Below are 24,973 nucleotides of genomic sequence, written 5' to 3'. Positions count from 1 at the left end.
GATGAATATTTAAATCTTTGTTGAAGACATCTCTTCTCTTTGGCTTTCTCCTCGTGAGGAGGACATTAATATCCTGATATGTTGTTGTTTATTGTTGTCTTCATGTACTTTTTATCTTGTAAGGCACTTTGGGCCAACACTGGTTGTTTTTAAATGTGCTATATAAATAAAGTTGACTTGATTTGACTCTGGTTAAACCATGATTACTTATGCCTGTAACATAAACAGACATAAACATGATTCATAAATGAATCTTTTCACAGTGGCAGGTGAAACTGAATTTACTGATTGAAGTGAATATATAAACATTGACTAAAATCATAAGCATGTATTTTCTTGAAAGGTTCTTGCACAATGAAACTTTGTTAAGTTGATTTATTATTTGCGTCCTCAAGTAGCCCTGAGGTTTCATTTCACAAACATCTCATGACCCTATAGAACATTCAAGTGTACAGAAAAAGCATTTTCATTTAACACAAAATTTAATCCAACAAAAAATACATTTCATAATAAATACTAAAATGTAAAAATAATTCATAACATGCAAAAAAAATAAAAAAATAAATTAAAATAGAAATTTTCTCAAGAAGTGCAGAAACACAAGTATATATTTTTTTAATTTCATGATTTAAAAAAATGTTTTGTGAGATAACATTTGGGGTCCAAGTAAAAAAAAATTTTTTTTGTTCAATGAAATATTTGTGTGTCATGAAATAATTTGATGTTTTCAGGAATTGTTTTTGGTACTACAAATTGTATAACTTTTGATTTTTTGCAATTTGATGAAATGTTCTTTGTATTAAGTGAAAAAATACCATACATTTTTTCTGCAATTGACCCTCAGGGCCACCATAGATTCTCTTACACTAAAATGTAAAGAGAGACACTCTCAACATTAATTAATTTTAATGTTTTAATGTAAAGCACATTGAGTTGCCCTCGTGTATGAAATGCACTATACAAATAAAGCTGCCTTGCCTTGGCCAGAACTCCCTTGTAAACAAGACTTGGTATCTCAATGGGACTGTTCCTGGTAAATAAAGGTTACATTTTTTTTTTAAATGGTAAATTAGCAGACATATGTGAGTTTGATATAATAAAGTCTGTCTGGTCTGGTCTTTATAGTCTCTGAGTTACTAAGAGAAGTGTAGAAGTGTTTTAATTTACAGATTTTAACTATATCAGGCTCTTCTTTGTGGAAACTACAACTCCCAGCATGCCCACTTCCGGGTCGAACACATCCCAGCCAATCAGAAGCCTCCTGGATATATGGAGCTATGTGGGGCACGGGGCCAGCGCGTCTAGCCAGCTCGGAGTGCCACGACTTCACAGCAGCGGAGAGAGGAGGGGGACAGGACTGGGAAAAGGAAGCTAGGGAGCTGAAAACCTGGACTCATAGTTAGCTTTGAATCAAACTCTCTTTATAGACTCCTCTTCACCTTCTTCTCTCTCTTTATCTCCTCTGAAGCAGCTCGGAGCTCCACCACACAGAGGTGAGTGTTTATTTATCCATTCAGCTAGCATGGGAAGCTAACTCCTCAGCTACTACTACAGACCCTCAGCAGATTAAAGTTAAATAAAATCCCCACAGGTTCATTTCATCCCCAGAGTTTTAATATAGAGTCTTATTAAAGCTTCTACAGCAAGGGTCTGTGATGCTAACAGACACTTTGTCCCATGGGGAGCAGGACCAGAGCCAAGTTCATTGATTCAAAGTGTTAGCTGGAATGCTAACTGGGAGAAAATTTAAAGGAATAATTCATAAAATAAATAAAAAGAGAAAACATTATCTTTGTGTTTGAATGAATAACGATGATTCATAATTATATTAGTCATATTTAATAATAATATTAAACTTTCATTGAAGTGTTTGGAAGTTATTGCTAATATTAGATTTAATGTGTGTTAATTTTGACAACTAATACCTTATATTTCTGCTTCTTTGTATTTATAGCTAAGGTTATTGTTATTATATTTTTATTTTATTTTTTATTGTGGTTCTTATTCTTATTCCTATTCGTATGCCTTGTACAAAGAGAGCACAGTTTACTAAAGTCAAATTCCTTGTGTGTTCAAGCATACTTGGCGAATAAAGCTGATTCTGATGTATATCTGAAGCTATTTTAATACAGAGACAATGCTTTTATATAGATAATAAAGTCAGTGAATTTGTTACTTTGCTGAAAATAATTGTATGTATTCATGCACCAATGTGGATTCTTCTTTTCCATGGATACAAGTTAAATATTTAAGACTATAAAAAACTACTTCATCTTATTCTGCCAATCTACAGGAATCCAAATTAGAATTACTTTCTTATTTTAAAGGAGTAAAAACAGCTCTTCATCTTGTACAGAATATAAGCAGGAAGTTATAATTTACCCCACACATATCTTACATATTTATTATGTTTGTATATTTAAATAGAAGAACTTGTAAGACTGCAAAATTCAAAATATGTGCATCTTATAAAAGATATGAGGAGTGAGATCAATTAGGGAATTTAAATATGAATGCAAGAGCTGTATGAATAAAATAAAGTAAAAGTTATTAAAACATCTATGAGGATTTTTTTGCATTCTATTTTATTTACCAGAGATAATAGTACCTTGTCTTAGGAACATTTTTTAGATATAAAAAATATTTAAAAAGTGTGTTTATACCATTGTTGTATAATCCTGTGAAAGCCAATAAAATAAATCAATAAATACAATTTAAAAAACACAAAATGTGATGCCAAAATAAATTGTAAAAATACACACAAATCATTATTATTATTAATTTTTAATAAGTTATAAAAATATATCATTAAATTAGAGAATGTAATGGTGTAATTTAAATGTCCTTTTAATTAGAAATGGTAACAAATCTAAAGGAAATGTTAAATCTCTTCAGATGATGTGTTACAGAGACGCACTGACATGTGGCCTCAGAGATAAGGAGACGTTTCAAACTTTTCCCTTTGGCTTCCAGCTCTCAAACCCGCAATGAAACAGGACTCTGGACTCTGTTTTGATTACTTTAGAGTAGCTCAGCAGTTTCTCTTTACTATGTCACAGCGTGGGTTTCTTTTAAAACTCACAAGCACAACCTTAGCCCAGTTTTATGTCTTCATACTTCCCTTTGAATAAAATCCTTACTTCCCTGCATGCTGGAGGTTTGGGTTTCTGACAGGCGCCTTAAAGGGATGATTTAAAGACGCTTTAAGTGACGTTTTTTTAAAACACAGTGCAGGAAATTAACACAAAAAAGAGCCAAGTGCTGCAAAGTTTGGCAGCTGCTGCTAACTTTGTGTACTCAACCCAATTTTGCCTTTAACCCTTTGTGTTCCCTTTTCAGCTTTGAGCAGGAAACTTAAGACTCAGCTTTTTAATTTGGAGGCATTTATTTTAAGCCCTGGACTGCATTAATATTATTTTAATCATTGCTTTAACTTTTATTTATCTTGTTTAATTAATTATTTATCTATTTTATTCATCTGATCTTATCAACACTACCTTATTTTCAACTTATCTTTCCTCTCTTACTTATTTTATTAATTTTACTGTGTTGATTTCATTTTATCTTTAAGTATTTTATTTATAATAATGCCTTTTATATATTTTTTTCTTTGTGAAGCACTTTGGGCTGCATGTTTGAAAGGTGCTTTATAAGTAAAGTTGAGTTGAGAGTTGAGCAAGTCGCTGATTTATTCTCCTCCTCTTGCACAAAATCTAAATGATGCATTTAATACTTTCCCACTATTATTTGGCGAGTGTTTGATTTATTTTCTGAGTTTTTATTAAAGTATAATGTAACAGAAGTCCATCTTTGTGCCACTTTGAAACAGCAGCTGTTTAATGTTCAAAGAGAAGAAGATGATGAAGACATCCTCTAAAGTGAATCCAGTTAAAGAGGCAGACGATAGTTTTGTGTGTTGTATACTTTCAGGGAGGGTGATTCTTATCCTGGTGCTGTTATCGGATTCAGTGTTTACTTTGGCACAGTTTGTGTTAGTGTTACTCTTCACAGTTAAGCAGTCAGGAAATTGTGAGTGTAGATTTAGGCTGCATGGACACGTGTTTCATCCTGAGTGGTGAGCTGTATAGTGAGTGGGCTTTGAGCAGCTGATATTCGTCTACTTGTGTGCTGATAAGATTCGCCCCCTTTGCTTCATGCAGGGAGCCTCGTGGCAGACGCTCACAGGCTGAACAGTGACACCTTGAGGCTGCTGAAGGGAAAGGCTTCCTCTCCATGCAGCTTCAGTCACAGCTCTTTAAACACAGCTGCTCTCAGATCAGCTTATAAAGTTTGGACTCATCTGTTGTGGTAAATTGTGCTGACAAGTCCCTCCTCTCTTTCAGGTCGACTGAAACTTAATGATGGATATCTACGACCCCCAGACGCTTGGGATAGTGGTGTTTGGTGGATTCATGGTGATCTCTGCTCTGGGGATCGCCCTCGTCTCCACTTTCTCCATGAAGGAGACCTCGTATGAAGAGGCTTTGGCCAAACAGCGAAGAGAGCTGGGTAAGATCCAGTCCGGCCGCTCTGACAAAAAGAAGAAGGACAAAGTGTCCGAGAAGAAGAGCCGCGGTAAGAAGAAAGACGAAAAGCCAAACGGAAAGATCCCAGAGCCGGAAAGAATCCCAGAGGAGGCTGAAGTGGAACCGGTCATCGAGGCTGCCGCTGCTGCACCTGTTGTAGCTGCTGCTGCTCCACCTGCTGCAGCCCCCGAGCCCGTCGCTGCTGTGGAAGTGAAACCGACTGCAGCCCCATCACCCGTAGAAGCCCAGGTCAAGGCTGCAGCTGAACCAAGCCCTGCTCTTGCCGATCCCTCACCTGCACCCTCCCCTAAAGAGAAGAAGAAGAAGAAGGTAGCCAAGGTGGAAGCAGCTCCTGCCCCTGCACCAGTCAAGTCCTCTGCAGCACCCGCAGCAGCCCCAGCCCCAACTAAAGCCGCCACCCAATCCTCTGCCGCTGCAAAGGCTGCTCCTGCATCAACCAAGTCTGCTCCTGCCCCTGCAGCTGCAAAACCTGCCCCTGCACCCGCCAAGTCTGCCCCTGCACCAGCGAAGTCTGCTGCAGCCCCGGCCAAGTCCGCATCAGCTCCCTCCAAGACCGCCCCAGTTCTGGAGACCGTCGCTAAAGAAGTCCCGGTGCTGGCGGTGCCCCCCGTAGGATCTCAGCCGGCTGCTGCCGCTGGAGGAAAAACCCAGGAGCCCAAGAAGAAGGCGTCCAAGAAGAAGGCTGAGCCAGGTGAGCAGAGCGCTTTTATTTTTGAATCAACCTTTATTTAAACGTGTACAATCATCAACATATGGGGTCTACTGCTCGAGTTATAAATGACAACTTTTCTTTTATTATGTCGTCTGATTTCATCTTTTTATTGCCAGTTATAAAGTGGAGATGAAACAGGACATGTTTCCAGAATTTTAATATAACAAAAAAACACACAAAATTCATTTTTCAGAATAAAGTCTGCAAAAAATGTCCTTTTCCAAGCTATTTTATGCTATCTCTTGATGCAGTTTCCTGTCCTGAGTCTTGAGTACTGGAAGGTAGCTAGCTCCCTCTGATAATGTTCAATACATTAGAATTAGGGATGCACCGAAATGAAAGTTCTTGGCCGAAACCAAAAACCGAAAATGAGGAAACCAAGGCCGAAAACCAAAACACCGAAAGTAAAGATTATGCCAATTATTAGTCCCATTGCATTCATGTCTCTGACTGTGTTAACCTCACTGAAACCAAGGATCTCATTGAACACATCAGACAGTGAGGGTGCTCTCTGTTCTCCTTCTCCTGCACTGTGCGCTTCTCCATCTCTAATAATAATAATACATTTTATTTACAGTTGTGTTCATGAGTTTACATAACCCGGCAGAATTTGTGGGGCTGATTTTTATAACAGAAACTACCCAAGAAATCATAAAGTCTGCCAGGGTATGTAAACTTATGAGCACAACTGTATATAGTTCAGTAAAAACAATAATAGAAAGTCAGTGATGAGTTAAGAAATAAAAGCACATTTAATACGTTTTTAAAAGAGATTTAAAAGAGGATAAGGATGTAGCTCGCCTCATCTCCTCTGGCAGGTCGTTCCAGAGTGACGGGGCCCTGACTGAAAGGCCCGGTCACCTCTGGTTTTTAACTTCGCCCTTGGGAGTTCTAAGAGGGACCTGCTGGAAGATCTGCAAGCGGGTTCTCCACATCCATCGCGACCTGGATCATTTCTTATGCACGCTGCTTTATTCCCACATCCAAGTAATGACCTTTATAATGTGGATCAAGTACAGTCGCGATGAAGTGCAGAGGATCTGAATAGATCTCAGTGAAACGTGTGCTGACAGACTCTCAGAGTGAACTTTGTTTGTGTTCACTCTGTGGTTAGAAGATGCTTTAGTGCTTCAGTTAAAGGAAGAACGGACGCAGACATGTTGGCCTCTATCCAGACGAAGCACTTACTGGCCGGTCATCACAACTTTCTGTTTCGGTGATAAAAGTCTGAAAATGCACTTTTGGGCCGAATTTTGGTGCAGAATGCAATATAACATCAAATAGTATTAACAGTCAGTCTGCAGTTACCTTAAGGTCCTTAAAGGCACCATAAATCCTGCACCACTCTTTGTTACTTTGGGTGCTTGGATGCTCTCCTCGTGTGAAACTCTATGTGTGGTAGAATTAAGAGCAACATGAAGGTCTTAAGCTTGGATTAGAAAAGTGATCTCTGACTTTAAAGCATCATCAGAGTTTAGTTTGAGGTCTAGGATGAGTCAGTAATCCATAACCACTTCATCTGAGAGCTCTCCAAAGGTTCTCCTGGACGAGGAGGTCTGATAAGTACCGTGAGCTTGCACACTTCAGTGATAACTCAGCTGTAACGCCGGCGATCGCGCCCTGTCAGTGCTGATGAACTTCTCCCTGTGTATCCGTTGAAGTTAGCGCCCGTGGCAGCTGGAGGTAACGTCGGGCACAGAGCACGCCAGCTTGTCCAAACACCACTGCCCTGTTTTGTTAGCTGACAAAGGCTCTCAGTGCCCTGACAATGGGGTGGGGAGGCGGGGGGGGGCTGGGTCCTCCTTTGCCTGAGGCTTGTCTCCGCCTGGTGCCACAGTGCCCCATCATTTTAACACACGAAGCCTGCCAGGGCTGCAGACCCACAAGACAAGTCGCAACCTTGTGCTGTTCCTGAGTGCGTGCAGGAATTCAGAACCCTCTCAGAGTTCAGCATGAGATATGTAATCACTTCTAACACACCACTTGTTTCCTTCGTGTCTCCCTCTTTAGTGGCAGCCGTGGACTCTGCTGACGCCCCTCTCTACCTGCCCTATAAGACTCTGGTGTCCACTGTCAGCAGCATGGTGTTCAATGAGGCAGAGGCGCACAGGCTCATCGAGATCCTCTCTGAGAAAGCCGGCATCATTCAGGACACCTGGCACACGGTACGAGACCGCCCAATCCATGAGGCTGAGCTGGTTTAAGCAGGCTGTCTGTTTATTTGTGTGTTGTTGTTTTTTCCTCAGGCCACTCAGAAAGGAGACCCAGTGACCGTACTGAAGAAGCAGCTGGAGGAGAGGGAGAAACAGCTGGCAGCAGAGCAGGAGGATGCTTCTGCAGCCAAGAACCGCCTCAGAGAACTCACCAAGGTGAGACTCAGGTTAACAAAGACACAGATGGTGTTAATGTCCCATCACAACACATCATCTGATCTATTCAGTGACTTTTTATCCAAAAGTTGATCCAGTGTGAGTGTGAGATAAACCCCTTGATCCTGGACAGTCCTAGAGTCCTGTTGTTGAGTTTTGTCCTCGTCTCTGATGAACATGCTGGTGAGGCCTGAGGCTTCTGCAGAGCTGATGTTACCTTGATGAACGCTGTAAGAGCCGCCTGGACGGGCGGCGTTGTGTGAAATCCCATGGCGCCTTAGTAGGTGGTTGGATAGATTTGTGGTGTTGCCGTGGTAACTTAACTTGACCTTTACATATCCTACAAACAGAGAGCGACTTCTTTAGAACATCTCCATCTTTGTAAAAGCTGAAAGTGTTTCCACACACTGGACCGACATGGTGGACTGATCATTTCCTCGCTCGCCAGCTTTTAGTGTTGTAGTATTCCAGACCGGTCTTGGTCTCGAGATCCTTTTTTAAAGGTTTTGTCTCGGTCTCAGACTGGGCGAACTCAGTATTTTATATCAAGACCAGTCGAAACCTGCCTTGGTCTTGGTCTTGACTCGGTCTCGATCCCTAAATATCTTGGTCTTGACTCGGTCTCGAACCTTAAATGTCTTGGTCTTGACTCGGTCTGGATCCCTAAATGTCTTGGTCTTGACTCGGTCTTGATCCCTAAATGTCTTGGTCTTGACTCAGTCTCGATCCCTAAATGTCTTGGTCTTGACTCGGTCTGGATCCCTAAATGTCTTGGTCTTGAGTCGGTCTGGATCCCTGAATGTCTTGGTCTTGACTCGGTCTCAATCCCTAAATGTCTTGGTCTTGACTCGGTCTGGATCCCTAAATGTCTTGGTCTTGACTCGGTCTTGATCCCTAAATGTCTTGGTCTTGACTCGGTCTTGATCCCTAAATGTCTTGGTCTTGACTCGGTCTGGATTCCTTTGATGTCTTGATCTTGACTCGGTCTGGATCCCTAAATGTCTTGGTCTTGACTCGGTCTCGATCCCTAAATGTCTTGGTCTTGACTCGGTCTGGATTCCTTTGATGTCTTGATCTTGACTCGGTCTGGATCCCTAAATGTCTTGGTCTTGACTCAGTCTCAATCCCTAAATGTCTTGGTCTTGACTCGGTCTGGATCCCTAAATGTCTTGGTCTTGACTCGGTCTTGATCCCTAAATGTCTTGGTCTTGACTCGGTCTTGATCCCTAAATGTCTTGGTCTTGACTCGGTCCCGATCCCTAAATGTCTTGGTCTTGAGTCGGTCTGGATCCCTGAATGTCTTGGTCTTGACTCGGTCTCAATCCCTAAATGTCTTGGTCTTGACTCGGTCTGGATCCCTAAATGTCTTGGTCTTGACTCGGTCTTGATCCCTAAATGTCTTGGTCTTGACTCGGTCTTGATCCCTAAATGTCTTGGTCTTGACTCGGTCCCGATCCCTAAATGTCTTGGTCTTGACTCGGTCTCGATCCCTAAATGTCTTGGTCTTGACTCGGTCTGGATTCCTTTGATGTCTTGATCTTGACTCGGTCTGGATCCCTAAATGTCTTGGTCTTGACTCGGTCTGGATCCTTAAATGTCTTGGTCTTGACTCGGTCTTGATCCCTAAATGTCTTGGTCTTGACTCGGTCTCGATCCCTAAATGTCTTGGTCTTGACTCGGTCTGGATCCTTAAATGTCTTGGTCTTGACTCGGTCTTGATCCCTAAATGTCTTGGTCTTGACTCGGTCTGGATCCCTAAATGTCTTGGTCTTGACTCGGTCTCGATCCCTAAATGTCTTGGTCTTGACTCGGTCTTGATCCCTAAATGTCTTGGTCTTGACTCGGTCTGGATCCCTAAATGTCTTGGTCTTGAGTCGGTCTGGATCCCTGAATGTCTTGGTCTTGACTCTGTCTCAATCCCTAAATGTCTTGGTCTAGACTTGGTTTCAATCCCTAAATGTCTTGGTCTTGACTCGGTCTGGATCCTTAAATGTCTTGGTCTTGATCCCTAAATGTCTTGGTCTTGACTCGGTCTTGATCCCTAAATGTCTTGGTCTTGACTCGGTCTTGATCCCTAAATGTCTTGGTCTTGAATCTATCTGGATCCCTAAATGTCTTGGTCTTGACTCGGTCCCAATCCCTAAATGTCTTGGTCCTGACTCGGTCCCAATCCCTAAATGTCTTGGTCTTGACTCAGTCTGGATCCCTAAATGACGTCTGGAAGGCCAACTTGCCGAGCACAGATCGATGTAGTGGATGAATCGTTACACCCCTAATATATTTATTCTGGCAGCCCTAAAGTGTAGCCCAAAACCACCTTGGCACCAGGGTCCTTCTGTCTTTGGAGTCACTTCTCAGGGGACTAAAATCAATCAGTCAAGCTTTATTTATAGAGCAGCTTTCATACAAATTAAATGCAACCCAAAGAGCTTATCAGCGACTTAAAAACAAGAAAGAAGCAGAAATAAAACAAGGGCAAGACACATTAGGGGAAGATAATAGTAAAAATAGTGCAAATAAAAATATAATAAAATAGAATAGAGACTAATGCACACCAACAATAAAACATGTGTAATTAAAATGAGTTAAAGCATCAACATTAAGGATAAGAGTTTAAAATAAAACTAAGGCTAAAAATCTCAATAAAGGTTCCTTTTAAAGGTCTTGAGATGAGGAAGTCAATCTGCTGACGTGTGAGGAAGCCACACCTCTCATACACGAGTCCTCAGAGGTTACACCCATGTTGTTTGTTTCAGCTGCGTCACTCTTCATTGACTCATTAACACATCCTGAAACTTGGCGTTAAGACTCTTCCCTGAGACTGTTTGCTGCCTTTTCAGCCCTCTCAATGCTGCGAATACTTAATTCCCTTTACCCTCTGTGTGTGTAGAGATGAAATAAAGTCCTCAGGTCTTATTTTTGACTCTGATATGTTGTAGAAATGCACAGAATACCTCCAAAAGGCTCTTGCTTCTGCAGGAAGACTCATCCAAGACAAACTCAGTAAATGAATGATGTCTCAGTTTGGCCTGCAGGTGGCAGCAGAGGAATAAGCAATTCTGTTACCTGTCTTTAAAGGCTCAACTTTAACAGGAGTTTGTAGTCTTTTTGAACCTTAAACATTCCTGCAGGTGGCGCTAGAGGAACGTTATCAAGATGATCACCAAACGGAGGCTGCATCCATAAAAAACAGACAATTCTCACTCAAAATAATGAATCATGGAGAATCAAGTTCATCCTCAGGCAGATGAGGGATGTCTAATCTGATGTTGATGTCCCAGAGGTATCTGTCCCTGACTGTGCTCTCTGTTTCATCAGGAACTCTCTGCTGAGAAGTCCAAGGTGGCCAGCGTGGAGACGAGGCTGAGTGCCCAGCTCAGTAAGAGGGAGCAGGAAATGATCGCTCTGCAGGCTCGCATGCAGGCCAGCTACCAGGACCATGTAGCACAGACCCAGGCGCTCAATGCAAAGGTGAGCTCACACAGTGACACTTTAAACTCATGATCAGGCGGCTTATTAGAGGAGATAATGCTCTAAAAAAAAATCATCATTCCACAGATCCTCGGTCTGCAGGATCAGCTGGAGAACGGCCCGAATGCCCAGCTGGCCCGTCTGCAGCAGGAGAACTCCATCCTCCGTGACGCACTCAACCAAGCTACCAGCCAGGCCGAGAGCAAGTGAGTCTTCTCCTGCAGCAGTAAATGAGACACAGTGATCCGTAAAGACATGCAGCATCCTGACTTCTGTTCTTCTCTCTTTCATCCCCGTCCACAGACAGAACGCAGAGCTGGCCAAGCTGCGTCAGGAATGCACAAAGTTAACCAAAGACCTTGGAGAGAAGACGGAGAGTCTGCTCGCTGATGAGAGCGTCAAGAAAGAGCTGGAGGCCAAGGTCTCTGCTACTGAGCAACAGCTCTCCCTGCTGCAGGTGAGCATGGCCACACATCCTCTCTGTTCTCTCTCTCCTTTATATACACTTGAGGTCAAAATGATCAGCCCCCCAGGAGTTCTGGAACATTTCCCTTAAATTCTGCCCAATGTTTGCATCATTCATAAAACTCAAAACTTTTACTCAATTTGGGACTCCAAACAGGACACTTGAACATGTTATTGAGAGAGACTACTTATACTAAGCAATGCAAAAGACAAAGGAAATCAGTCTTGAGCTCAGACAGAAGATAATGGAGGCTGATAATAGGGAGGAAGGCTAAACTATCATGTCCAGGTGTTTTACAGTGTCTGGAACAGCTGTATGTTGCATCATTGCAAAGCACAAGGAGTCAAACTCTGTTAGAAACAAACCTAGGCGTGGAAACGCAAGATTTCAAGAACTCTGGAGAGGAAAGTAGTCAAAGAAAGAAAGTTGTGTTGACATTTTGAGGGATCATATGAAGAACTCTGCTCTTAGTCTAGGCTTAACTCTGCGCTGGGTCTTCCAACAAGACATTGACCCAAAGCAAACTTCAAAATTGGTCCAACAGTTCTTAAAGGACACCTAAACCAAGGTCCTGGAGTGGCCCGTACAGAGCCCAGATCTCAATCCTGTGGAGAATCTGTGGCGGGTGCTCAAAGTGAATGTCCATGCTCAGAAACCATGTGCTTTGGACCAGCTGGAACAATTTACATTTAGAAGAAAGGGACAAAATATCTGAAGAGACATGTGCCAACCTTTTTAAAGAACTACTTGAAGAGGTTGTTGTCAGGTGTGGCTCAGAAAGGGTGCACTATGGACTACTTACTTATTTTGGAAATTAACTATAACACTTGTTTTTAACGTTCATTTTCATGAAGAATTAAGGGTCTTATCTGATTTCACAAGGGGGGTAATCATTTTGACCTCAAGTGTATGTGATGTTTTTGTTTTGCATGAACAAAGAACGTATGAGAGCTCAGACTGTACGGTGTAATCAGTCCAAACGGCCTTCTCTTGTTGCGTTTTCACTTCCAAATGTTCAGTATTCTGCCGTTTAGTTTGAGAACCCGGTTACAGAGTCTCTGCAAGATCACAAGCAGAGTTCTTTTCCGCCTCTCTGCGAGCCCTCTAATGTTATGGGAGGTTTAATTGCCTGGTAATCACAGAGCTTAGGGCTAGACTGGAATGCAGCCATACAATAACGGGGCTGCAGGGAACATGCAGCGTCTCAGTAACAGCTGGAATGTGTGCGTGTCCGAGCACCTCTCTTCTGCAGGCCTCTGCGACCGGCTGTTTAAGAGCGAGAACAGTCTGACGCTTCTTCACGCCAGTCCCAGAACAATCGGGACATTCTCTGTGGATGTGCTGCTCAGCCTACTCAGGCCCTCGCTCACAGATCACAGATCTCTCTGCTTCATGGAGATTATGAAGCCAGTGAGTCACAGCTGCTGATAGTTGAACGTTCATGTTGGTTAATCATTTTTTAACTTTCCTTCAGTTCAGAGTCTTCAGAGATCTTATGTAACAGTCAGTATAGAAACATGCACAGGCAATGCATCAGTGTTTTCCAGCTGTGTGGCTTGAAAGGACGTGTTCCTGCACGATGAGGAGCTGCTTTCACTAAAACCGTCACACAGGGAAACTCAGCTTAAGATTCTCCTTCAGTTTGAAGCTTTTCCTGCAAGACAATCTGAACAAGGTCCAAAGAAACGTCTGAGACTTCTAGTTTATCACCTCGAAAGAAAACATCAAGTCTAAAGAAACTGGCTGTTTTAATCAATCAATCTTTATTTATAAAGCGCCAAATCACAACAAACGTTATCTCAAGACGCTTTTACAAACAGAGCAGGTCTAGACCACTCTGTCAAGTTATTAACAGGGTAAGACTCAGTCTGACCCCACCTTAATCCACCATGAGCATTGCACCTCAAAGTATTTAGCTAGTTACAGAGGAGAGGACAAACTTCCTTTAAACCCTCCTGTTATCTTTATTTTTTAGGGACAGCAATAATGTTCTAGGGTCAGCTTGACCCGGGGAATATTCAGTGATTCAAAAGTGTCAGAACCTCAAAATAAATCTCCTTATGAACTCCATTACTAACCATTTAAATCAATATTTAGTGCATTGGTGTTCTTTAATTCTCATAGATCATAGTTCAATGAGGATAATTCATGTTAAAACTTTTTGTATGTACATTGGAAAGTGATTGGGGAGAAATATGTCACACAGATGCAAAGAAACATTTAGTATTTGACACTTCTGACTCCTTTCAGCCTCCACTTTGACTGCAGGGTCAAATTGACCCACGAACAGTAGCCTATCTATGTAATATAAACATGCAGGGGAGGTTGCAAATGTGTGAAATGAGCTATTTTCATTTTATATGTTGTTCACGCTAATTAAGAAGTTGCATACCGAAAAAAATACTTTTGACATATTTTTTTTTAAGCTTTAAAATGGGTCAATTTGACCCGCAACATAAACATTATTTAATGATTAAACAATAATTGATTGTTAACATTTCCAAAGATCGATCATGGTAAATACTTGAAATTTACATCCCTAATTTAAAGCTGCTGTGAGGAACTTTTGATTTATATCCATTTTGGCGCCCCCTTGTGGACAAAGTGATCCCTCTTATCTCTTGTTCTGTACATGCAAAAGTAGTGTTTCAACAAGAACCTCACCCTGCTGTCTTTAAACAGACAGATTTATCACTCTGTGATTATTTGCCATGAAAACAGCTGAAAAAGGATGTTTTTAAAGCCAAATGTCATCATGTGGTCTGACACCTACCCCCCTCTGAGTGGTTTAAGGCATTAAAAATGACATTTTTGTACAGTGATTTTAGTTTTTTTGCAATCTGCTGAAAAAAAGTGTGCAGTAGTTTTTATTTGAGTTACAACACACCTTAAAAATGAAAAAGAAGGATTTTGTTTACAAAGAAATATAAGAGAACAAATATAAATTGCAACTGTCCATATCTGAGGATTGAAACAGTGAACCTCTCACTGTGAAGCATGGTCTTCTGTCCTATAGGTGTGATACCTCTTACATCAGCTTGAATATCATGTTTCCACATGTTAAGAGAAAAATCTGAAGGTGCAGCAGCATGAGATTTTAAGAACCAGGAGAGGAGCTCGTGTTACCATCAGAGCTGCAGTGTGATGATGATGATGTGAGTCTTTGCTGCCCTCTGCTGCATCTGTTGACACCATTTGATTGTTTTTGTGTCCAGGCCAGCCAGGCAGAGAGCGAGCAGGCGCTACAGAGGAGACTGGAGGAGGTCTGTGAGGAGCTCAGAGCAACACAGAGCAAAAACAGCAGCCTGCAGGCCACTGTGGACACAGCCCAGCAGGACAGCGGCTCACTCTCAGGTCAGAGGAGGAAAATAAAGTGTTAGATAAAAAAGTAGGAGATGAGGTGTTTTGATTTATTAGGAAATACAGATTCGCTTATAGCACTGTGTTCTGAAAGTGTCTACGTCCCTGCAGAGTTTCAGGTCACCATCGGGAGCTTGGAGACTGAAGTCAAGGAGCGCTCTGCACAGATTGAAGCCCTCACAGCTCAGCTGGAGGAGACGCAGGCAGAGAAAAGCCAGCTGGAACAGCAGGTGACCTCCATCAACTCACTGCTGGAAGCTAGTCAGACCAAAAAAGAGGAGGAGAACAATCAGGTAGGACTCAGTGTGACTTCTCTGAAATGACCTGACCCTGATTACACACACACGCACACACACACACACACACACACACACACACACACACACACACACACACACACACACACACACTAACCTGTGAGGATGTTTGTCATGTCTGATTCAGGAGGTGAATGCTGCAGAGCTGGAGCAGCTGAAGCTCAGGTGAGTGTTGGAGTCTCTAGTGTTAACTTTAAGAGGTGTCAGGTTACATTCTTTACCTGAGATGAAGAACAGAAAATAACTAAGTAGATGTTCTGATTTAACTCTTTCACATGAGGTTAAAGTGAAACAGTTGAAACTCTGATATAATATAAGTTAAAACACACAGAACATAAACCACTGTACAAAATAAAAATAAAAAACAGTAAAATAATTTTAATAAAGAATAAAAAATAAATAAAGACAAATCTGTAAATAAAATAATAATTAAATACAAAAATAACAATCAAATCAATCAATACATTTTAAAAAATAAATACAAATCAATAATTAAAATATATATATAATAAAGAAATAAATTATAAGAATAATAAATACATATTAAAATTAAAATAAATCAATAAATAAAAGAATAATACACGAAAGAAAAAATATTAATAAATAATAAATTAAGTCAATAAATAATCAAATCAAAACAATCAATACATTTAAAAATAAATACAAATCAATAATTAAAAGTAAAATAAATATAGAAAAAAATAATAAAAAATAATCTAGACATATTAAAATAAAATAAAGCAATAATTAAAAAATAATACACAAAAAAACAATAATGAATAAATACTAAAATTAAATAAATCAAATAAAAACATAAAATAAATGAATTAATTAAAATCAATAATAATGATAAATAATAAAATAAGAGAACAAACAGAGACAACACAACTCCCTTTAAATAGTTCCTCTTTCTCTGGTTGTTGTTTCCATTCAGGTTGAAATCAGTTTGTCTTTTACCTCAATGTTTATTATATTCTTCAGTTTTTTATCTGTTTATTTTACATTTTAACTTTATTTATGTGTCTTGTAGAGTTTATTCTTAAGTGTTTTTATTGCATGACCTTCGGATAAAGTTGCATTTTACTTCCTTTTTTTATTAGCATCTGATAAATGAATACTCTGAATCTTTAAGTTTGGGAAAGGATGCAGTGATGCAAAATAAAAACAAATGACAGAACTCCTCAAAGTGTGTTAAAGCTGAACTAATGAGGCTTTTAAAGAGTAGTGTGTTGTCGCTCTATGACCCTTCTTTGTAATTACCTGCCGCATGTATTCATTGATGCTTTCCTCCTCTGCAGCCTTCAGGAGAGAGACGACCAGCTGAGCACACTTCAAGATGAGCTTAAACAACTACAGGAAAAGCAGGAAGCTGCAGTGAGTGTTGCAACAGTTGTTTTCTATTATTCTACACACTTTTTATTCCTACAAAGACGTGGACAGAAGTGCTAACAACAAATCTTCTGCAGGTTTCCCAGGAGAACACTAACGTTGAAGAAGAGCAGACAGATAAAAGGTATCCAGTTTTCTCCTCCTCGTCTTCAGGACTCAAATATTACTCTTCGTTATTCGTTCTCTGCTGACTGTTAGTGTTCGTCCTCTCTGCAGTGAGGACGCCGGCCTCATCACATCGCTTCAGGAAGAACTGAAGAACCTCAAAGAAGAGATGTCACAACTAACCAGCACACCAGTGAGTCTGCCTCTCCACGTGTTAGACCTTTATACTTCCAATCCAAACATTAATCTCACCCTGTGGTTTTTCAGCAGGCAGATAACACTGAAGAGGTCGCACAACTACAGACGAGGTAACTATGCAGACAGAGCGTGGGGGAAAAGATGTCTCACATATTTTGAGTCTGGTTATTGATCTCTCTTTTGTCTTTTTGTTCTTCCTCTAGTCTGACAGAGAAGGATGCCCTCGTCACATCTCTACAGGAGGAGCTGAGAGAAGCGAGAGAAAAGACAGAAGTTGATGCAGTAAGATCTTATTTTTTTAACTCTTATTGACTGAGGAAACTTCAATCCTAATAACCCTCCTGATTCTGTTGTTCATTCTCTCAGCAGAACTCTGTGTCAGAACTGAACGCTTTTCAAACTCAAACCAAAGAAACTCTAAAGACACTCTTCCCACAGATACTCATAGAGACAGAGGAGGTAAGTCAAGTGTTAGATCATGCTACACACACACACATGCTGATGCACAAACAGGATCCTATGAACATGCACTGATGGAGAGAAGTCAGAGTGACGGGGCTGCCTTTAGATTGGCACCAGGTTTTGTGCCTTGCACCTCAGCAGTGTCCAGGAAGCTAACTATGGTCTTATGGTCAGGCAACATGTCTGACCATATGTCTAAAAACTCTTTGATTTAAACAAAGGAACTCCAAAATTCAACACATGGTATTAAAGTTCTTCACATAAGACTTGCAGAATAATTTTAGCCCAGTTTAAACTCAAGCGGAACAGGAAGAAGCCGTTAAATCAGATGACTGCATCTCTTATATTCATCTTCCATCACAAACATTGAATCCACATCATTTGACTCATCTGTTTTTGAAATATCAGACATAATGACGTGTTTTTAAAAAGGTGTTTCTACCTGTCTTCTTCTTCTTTAGTCCGACTGGTTACAAGCATTCACACAGAGCGCTCAGGAGGCGCTCAGCCAGCAGAGCCAGGAGTCTCAGTCGAGCACAGCACCGTCTGTAAGTCACGTCTTCATACTTCACCTGCGTGAAACCAACCCCAGAAGAAACAAAGTCTTGACTGTGTTTTTCTTTGTATCTCAGGAGCTGTTGGAGAAACTGAAGGAGGCTGAGGAGAGCCACGGGTCACTGCAGGCGGAGTGTGACCAGTACAGGACAGTCCTGGGAGAAACTGTAAGTGGTTCAGACAGAGAGGGGTTTCTGTTTGTGTTGTTTAAGATGTAAAGCTCATTGAAGTTCTCTCTCTCAGGAAGGAATGCTGAAACACCTGCAGAAGAGTGTGGAGGAGGAAGAGATTGTATGGAAGTCCAAGATGGCCGACTTAGAGGAACAGCTCAGGGTGGTATGTTAAAACACCTGATTTTAAATCATTTTACCTTCTTATTCAACGTTTTTAATCTCCTAACATCCTCCTTTCACTCCCCTCAAGGCTTCAGAGAAGGTCGGCAAACTGGAGGCTGAAAACCAAAGTGTAGAAAAGGTGAGAGCGTCTCCTCACTCTGTTTAAATCTCCTGTTCAGGTGATCCAGGAAGCGAGTGTCGTCTTCTGCTGCTTAAAAAACTGTGCTTGTGTTTTTTGTTCTGCTCTGCAGTTGAAGGAACAGATGATGCTTCTGGAAGCCCAGCTAGAGAAGCAGTCTGAAAACCAAGAGACCTCAGAGGAGACGGAGCAGGTACACGATCAGGCTTGGACTGATGCTCAGAGTTTATTTTGTGTGTATGGAAATCTTAACCTTCTGATTTCTGCTCGTAGCTGAAGCTGCAGCTGTCCGAGAGTCAGAGCCAGCTGGATTTGGCCCAGAAGGAGGTCCAGGCACACAAGGAGGAGCTCACACAGGTACCTTCACTTTTCATCCTCAGGGCAGTTCAATGCATCCTGCTGAGGTGAGATGAAGACCTCATTAGTGAGATCATAATAACAAGATGTCACTTCATCATGGGATGTGTAGATAAATCATTCCTGAACCCACACGACCGGTTTGGTGAGGTGTCGTGTGTCACAACAAGTTCTGTAACCAAGTCACCAGTGACGGCTTCCTGTTTCAGGTCAGAGAGCAGCTGGGTGAGATCACGATGAGGGCTCAGCGAGAGCAGAATGGCCCGGCTGAGGCTCAACACAGTCAGGTCAGGGTGCAAAGACCACAGGGCACCCTTCACGGTCTGTGGGGGGGGGGTACTGGACAGCCACTGGAAAATAGGAATAATCTGTAATCTAATCTGAGCGTGACTCAAGTTAATAAGAGTTTTCAAAGAGCAACTTGAAGGTTGGAGACCTGGTGAATCAATATGTAAGAAAATCCTGATAAAGTGAATCTTAGGGCTGTCACACTTTATCAATCCCATTATTCTGCAACAGTTTTAAACTTCATAAGAGGAGGGATGTAAAGATATATCACAAGACAGTTAAAGATCGATCCAAATAAGGGTGGATTAAAATCCATTCAACAACATTTACAGTAGGAGGCGCTATCTGCATTATACTCTGCTTGTTCAACATCATGAAGTCTCCTGCTCTCTCATCCCTCGCTGAGTGGAGGTGTTTTAACTTTAGAGTATGTTTCAGGATCAGCTGACTGAAGGTGTTGCTCACAGCGGAGACACTCAGCTGAGTGACAGGTCTCCATGAGTGCTTTGTTTCTCCTCCGACGGACTGATTCTGACCCGGTTTAGCTCCCGGCTGACACCTGACCATGTTCACATGATTATTTTTCTCAATAAGAACGAGAGAAAACTGGACCCTGAGTCTGAAATCTGATCCTGTTCAGTCGTCCTGTTGCAGTAAATCCACATGTTGTAGTCTGAGTCCACTGAGATTATTTATAAACCTGCTCCTCACGTTGATATTCAGCGTGTTTAACATTTTGAACACCTCAGTATGATCTGTAGCTGTTTAATATCGTCCGTTATGTACACTGTGTCAGGAAGGAACATTTGATTCAGGGGGAAAAACACATTCAGCATTATTATTATTATTTTTAATATATTTTTATTAGGTTTTCCTGCTGTCTTCATCATTCAAAAAGTGCATGTTACCCAGTTTTATATTTTTACAGACAAACAAGAACACATCATACAATGACGACCACTAGAGTCCAATCCAATGTGTTCTGAAATGTGATCTGAAAATAAGAAAACAGGAAGGACTCACGAATCAGAAAGAAGACATGATACACAAAATAAACAACAACAACAACAACAACATAATATTAATTAAAATAAAAATGATTTCTCACAAACAAAATCTTGAAATGAGTTTCCACAACTTGGCCCACGAACATACACCACATTAATCCTCAAGAGAGGGATTAGAATTTACAAATGACAGAAAAGGACTACAGGTCTTTTTAAAATGATCTGAACAACCTCTAGAACTAAACTTAATGTTCTCTAACTAGAGGAAGGACATGAGGACTTGTAGCCAGGGATTTTCAGATGGCAATTTAGGATCCTTCCATTGTAGAAGAATGCGTCTGTGGGACACAAGAGAGACAACAGCAATGATATATCTTACCCTAACAGAAAAGGGACACCCAAGATTTTTAGCATTATTTTTAACATGGAAAATGTTTGTTTTTTTAATGATTAAACGATAATTGATGGTTAACATTTCCAAAGATCGATCACTGACAATACTTTAAATTGACATCCCTAATTTAAAGACATTTATTTGTTTTAATATTTAATACTTTCATTTGGGAATCCTTCACTTTCCATTTCTATATAGTTGCTGAAAAAAGTGTGCAGTGGTTTAATTTGAGTTACAACATCTTAAAAATGAAAAAGGATTACTTTGTTTACAAAGAGAGAAGAGAAGAAATATATATTACAACTGTCCATGTCTGAGAATTGAAATAAAATAAGAGTTATTTAAATTTTGAGTTCAATCCAGTTTTCTTGAAATCGTGAGTGAACCAAAAATCAGGATTCAAATGGAATCATGGGTTGAGTGTATCCTTCCATCCCTCCATATAAACAACCTAAAGCAATTCATACATTTTGATTTGGTAATCAAATGAATGCAATGAACTTTATGACTTTAGGTTTATTATTCAAATAAGTGCTGCACTGCTGCACCGGTGTGCTCTCAAACCGTGACTCAAAGGGAGGAGACGGCTTCATCCTCAGCTCTGTGGTGATTCACACACTTAGAATAGAGCTCTGACAGCTCGTGTGATGGAGCTACCCCCGATGACATCAGTCTGATCAGCTGCACCTGAATGCTTAGCTCTTGGATGGAAACTCGACGTACTTTGGAAACATTCGGTCACTGAGACCTGTCACCTGAGAGAGTTAGATGTGAATTCAAAAGCACAGGAATGGCATTATTTTCCATCACAGCAGCAGGAAGCAGGAAGATGGTGCGGCAGCGACTACGGTGCACCTAAAGGGACAAAACAGCAAAATCGCATGCTAATTTTGGACCTCATGATTAAGGTGGTGACGCTCAAAACCTGCTAAAATCATAAAATCAAGTCAGAACTCCAACCTGCACGTTGCTCTTTGAGGATACATTAGTTAATTTCTGATTCTTTATAATTGAAAACATCATCTCTGTGATCTGGGTCAACGCACAATCAGACCCACGTCCTAAATCAGGATGTTGCCCCAGTACACGGATACTAGGTAACACATGACGCGTGTGAAGCAGAGCTGCATTTCCAGTCTTTCCAGTACTCCTCTGACACAGCAGCTGATCATGCTTACCACTTCTTGCACTGACTGAGTGGACGTGAATCTAACTGCAGCTCTTCTCACCTTTTATTTTCTTTGGCATGCTCACCTAACCCTCCTTTGTTTTCAGATGTTTGTTTGTTTGTTCCAATCTTAACAACCGGACTAACTTTGTTTGACTTTCGCCTGACGTAGCCCAAGAAGAAGCTAACATAGCACACAAGTCCAGCAGCTTTCGTGTGTGTGTGGGTGTGTCACAGGAGAGTTTGCACACACTCGGATACGTCTGGGATGTTTGTCTTATTGTGTGCGTTTTGCTGTTTTTGTGTGCCATCAGGTCCAGAAGGAGCTGAGTCAGACGACTGAGAAGCTGCAGGAGGAGGAGGCTCAGAGGCAGCAGCTTTCAGAGGAGTTTGAGCAGGTAGGGATGATCATTCATGTGTTTGTTTTAGTGCAGGAAGGGGGACTCAGAAACTCCATGGATTAAATAATCATACGTGTGTGTTGTGTTGTCAACTTCCAGGCTCAGAAGACTTTAATAGAACTTCAGGCACAGCTGGATCTTCTGAAGGTTTCTGCTGAGTCACCACAAGCAGACACAGAGGATGTCACTCAGCTTAAGGTGTGTGGAAGTTTACCTCAGACACTCATAGACTGCATACATAATGGACGTAGTATCCATGACGTCACCCATCTGTTCCTGAAGCCAGTCGGCGGCGGCGGCAGCCATATTGGAAATGTTGAACCTAACTTCTGTCGAGCTAGTGTGAGGTAAAGAGGCCAGCTTTGAGCCTTGTTGCTAACAGCTACAGTGTTCCTGCCTGTCAATCAAGTCAGCTGTGCCTCTCATAATATCTTTGATTCTGAAAACACTTGCCCCCCATACAGTGCTGTAAACCAGGCTGTAAACATGTTTATATCTGCTCTAAAGAGTGTGTATGTGGTTTCTGGTCCTTCCAGAGCCAGCCTCAAGTGGACACTCGAGGTACTGCAGCTTTTAACACTTCTGCAGTGGCTTCAATTCTTGCGGCCGGAGGTTGCCACTTTGCTGCACCCAGTACACAGCGAATTATGACTTTTGAAGTGCTTCCCATACATTCATGTTGTTGTTGGCATATTATTGCGCAATGTTTACAACTTCCATAATATCCTATTGGGACTGAAGTGTCATCAGAGACCACCAGCCTTCACATCTCCTTGCAGGAGAACATCTGCATGTCTGTGCTGGTTACTCATGATTGTGCAAACACAGCCTAGATTCAAGGTTCTCCCCTTTTTCTGGATTTTATACCGTCTAGGATTCTGATGAGGATGATTCATTGTCTGGTTGACTAAACGCACACATCCCAAGTAACAATGAAATCCTTCCAATGCCTAACCTGGCTGCAGAGTAATGATAATAAGGATTTTATTTTTAGGGCACTTTTCAAAAACCGAGTTACAAAGTGCTTCAACATGGGCAGTGAAATAAAACAGGCAGATTATAAAGACACACAAGTCAAGATAAAGAAATAAAACATGTTTTAAAAGACAGAAAATTCCCCTAAAAGAACTCTAAAGGAGTACAATCATTTCAAAATACATTTCTTAAGACAGTTAAAATAATATTCAGATAAAATCCAGGACGGCTCTGTGATAAAAGTCTGTTTTCAGAAGAGATTTAAAACTGACTCAGCAGACCTGGTCTCCTCGGGCAGATGGTTCCAGGGGGTCTGTCCCCTCACTGTGAACACCCTGTCCCCTTTCCTTTTCATTTTTGTAATTGGGATGCACAATAAACCTCTGCCCGAGGATCTCAGCAGGTGGTCCTGCTTCTATCAGACACAAAACATTAAAAGTTTCTCCCAGTGATGAAAACCACAGCTCTTAGAGTGACGCTTGTTTCTGTTGTGGCGTTAGGAACGTCTGGAGAAGGAGAAGAAGCTTTCCAAAGACCTCGGCCAGGCGGCCACTAAGCTCCAGCAGCTTCTCAAAGCCACTCAAGAGCAGCTGACCAAAGAGAGAGACACAGTGAGAACACTACAGGAGCACCTGGACGGCAAGGTAACCACACACACTCTCCCTGGTCCGCTCAGAGTGTTCTTCTTCTTCTGTTGTACTCACCGTGTTCTTGTGTCTCTGTCCTCAGGGAGAATATGTGGAGCTGAAGGAAGGAACGTCCGTCTGAGAAGTTAACCGCAGACACTACAAAAAACTGCCAAATATGCCTTATGATTACCATAGTTATGCATTCCAAAACTATTTTTCTTGTACTGTAGTTGATTGCATCTGTTGCAACTGTAGGAATCAAATGTTTGATATTATGAACATTTCAATGTAGGATTAGAGGAGAGGATCCTGCTACAATCTTTATTGAAACTCACATTCCATCTACGATGATTCTGGCCATGCCAGGAGTTATTTATCCCCTGCCTTATATTCCAAACATTTCCCCATAGTTCAGTGTTAAAAAGGGAAACCGATTGTGCGTCCGACGTACATCAACCTGTGCAATTACTTTGTATGTCTTTTCTATGTGGTTGAATGGTGGGAACATTTTATGGTTCAATGTGTCATTACCTTTAGAGCCTGCTTTCCTCTGTAGCTGGCTGCCAACACCATGCATCACATTTGTATGAATGAATAAACTACAGTGTAGCTCTATGTCATGTCTGCTCAGTGTCTGTGTCACAGTTGCTAAAGTCAGGGTGCAACACTTCAACCAGGAAGCAAAGTAAGTAAGCCGTGTGAAGATTTTTATATGTTGACCTAGATTCACATCAGTCGAGAATCAAGCAGCAAATCTGCATACATGTGCGTTTTATATCTTCCTCGTGTCACTAAGAGATTAAAAGTTTTCTTATGATGGGGAAAAAAGAAGTTGCACCATCCAGTTCGGTTAAGAAAGCTGTTCTAAGTTGTTTCCTAACTGCTGTGTAGAGAGCACATGGGGTTTCATACAGGAAGTGTTACCACATCCTGACAGTATATCATCACACAGCAAAATGGAGGCCATAAATTCTCACTGTGACCAACTCGAGGTTCTTTATTCTGTGAAAACATGACGTATTGAAAATGTGGCTTTGTAATGCTTCAAACTAAACACAAATTAAAGGTAGCAGAAACAGTGACCGTGTGTTATTCATCATGTGTAAGCAGAGAGTATTTAATATATCTATCAGTCTTTATTTATAAAGCACCAAATCTCAACAGATGTTATCTCAAGACGCTTCTACAAACAGAGCAGGTCTAGACCGTACTCTATGTTCTATTAACAAAGACCCAACATCAAGACCGGATCAGATCCAGTCCCATCTTCCAGACAGGACTCAGTCTGATCTCATCTTAATCCACCATGAGCAGAGCACTTTGCAGCAT

General features: G+C 41.2%; 1 protein-coding gene across 4 annotated transcripts; it reads left to right on the top strand.

The window, feature by feature from the left end:
* The first annotated feature begins 1,287 nt into the window (after positions 1–1,287).
* rrbp1a (ribosome binding protein 1a) lies at positions 1,288–24,726 on the top strand. Of its 4 annotated transcripts, none has more exons than XM_034681543.1 (27): positions 1,288–1,493; positions 4,344–5,238; positions 7,270–7,424; positions 7,506–7,628; positions 10,947–11,099; positions 11,187–11,305; positions 11,403–11,556; positions 14,781–14,919; positions 15,037–15,218; positions 15,370–15,407; positions 16,541–16,616; positions 16,709–16,755; positions 16,848–16,929; positions 17,007–17,044; positions 17,138–17,216; positions 17,301–17,393; positions 17,858–17,944; positions 18,029–18,118; positions 18,195–18,287; positions 18,375–18,425; positions 18,538–18,618; positions 18,699–18,782; positions 18,992–19,069; positions 21,954–22,037; positions 22,140–22,238; positions 23,516–23,659; positions 23,745–24,726. In XM_034681543.1, the coding sequence occupies exons 2-27, from the start codon at positions 4,359–4,361 to the stop codon at positions 23,781–23,783; spliced, it is 3,288 nt and encodes a 1,095-aa protein (XP_034537434.1). In that variant the 5' UTR covers positions 1,288–1,493; positions 4,344–4,358; the 3' UTR covers positions 23,784–24,726. The 4 variants fall into 4 exon arrangements, with proteins under 4 accessions (XP_034537434.1, XP_034537433.1, XP_034537432.1 ...); XM_034681542.1 differs by having other exon boundaries at positions 17,004–17,044; positions 17,304–17,393; XM_034681541.1 differs by having other exon boundaries at positions 17,004–17,044.
* Positions 24,727–24,973: the final 247 nt, after the last annotated feature.

The sequence above is a fragment of the Notolabrus celidotus genome, chromosome 4 (assembly GCF_009762535.1).
Source record: "Notolabrus celidotus isolate fNotCel1 chromosome 4, fNotCel1.pri, whole genome shotgun sequence".
Lineage (NCBI taxonomy): Eukaryota > Metazoa > Chordata > Actinopteri > Labriformes > Labridae > Notolabrus > Notolabrus celidotus.
The sequence above is the reverse complement of the archived record's forward strand: the minus strand, read 5'-3'. Positions and strand labels throughout refer to the sequence as shown.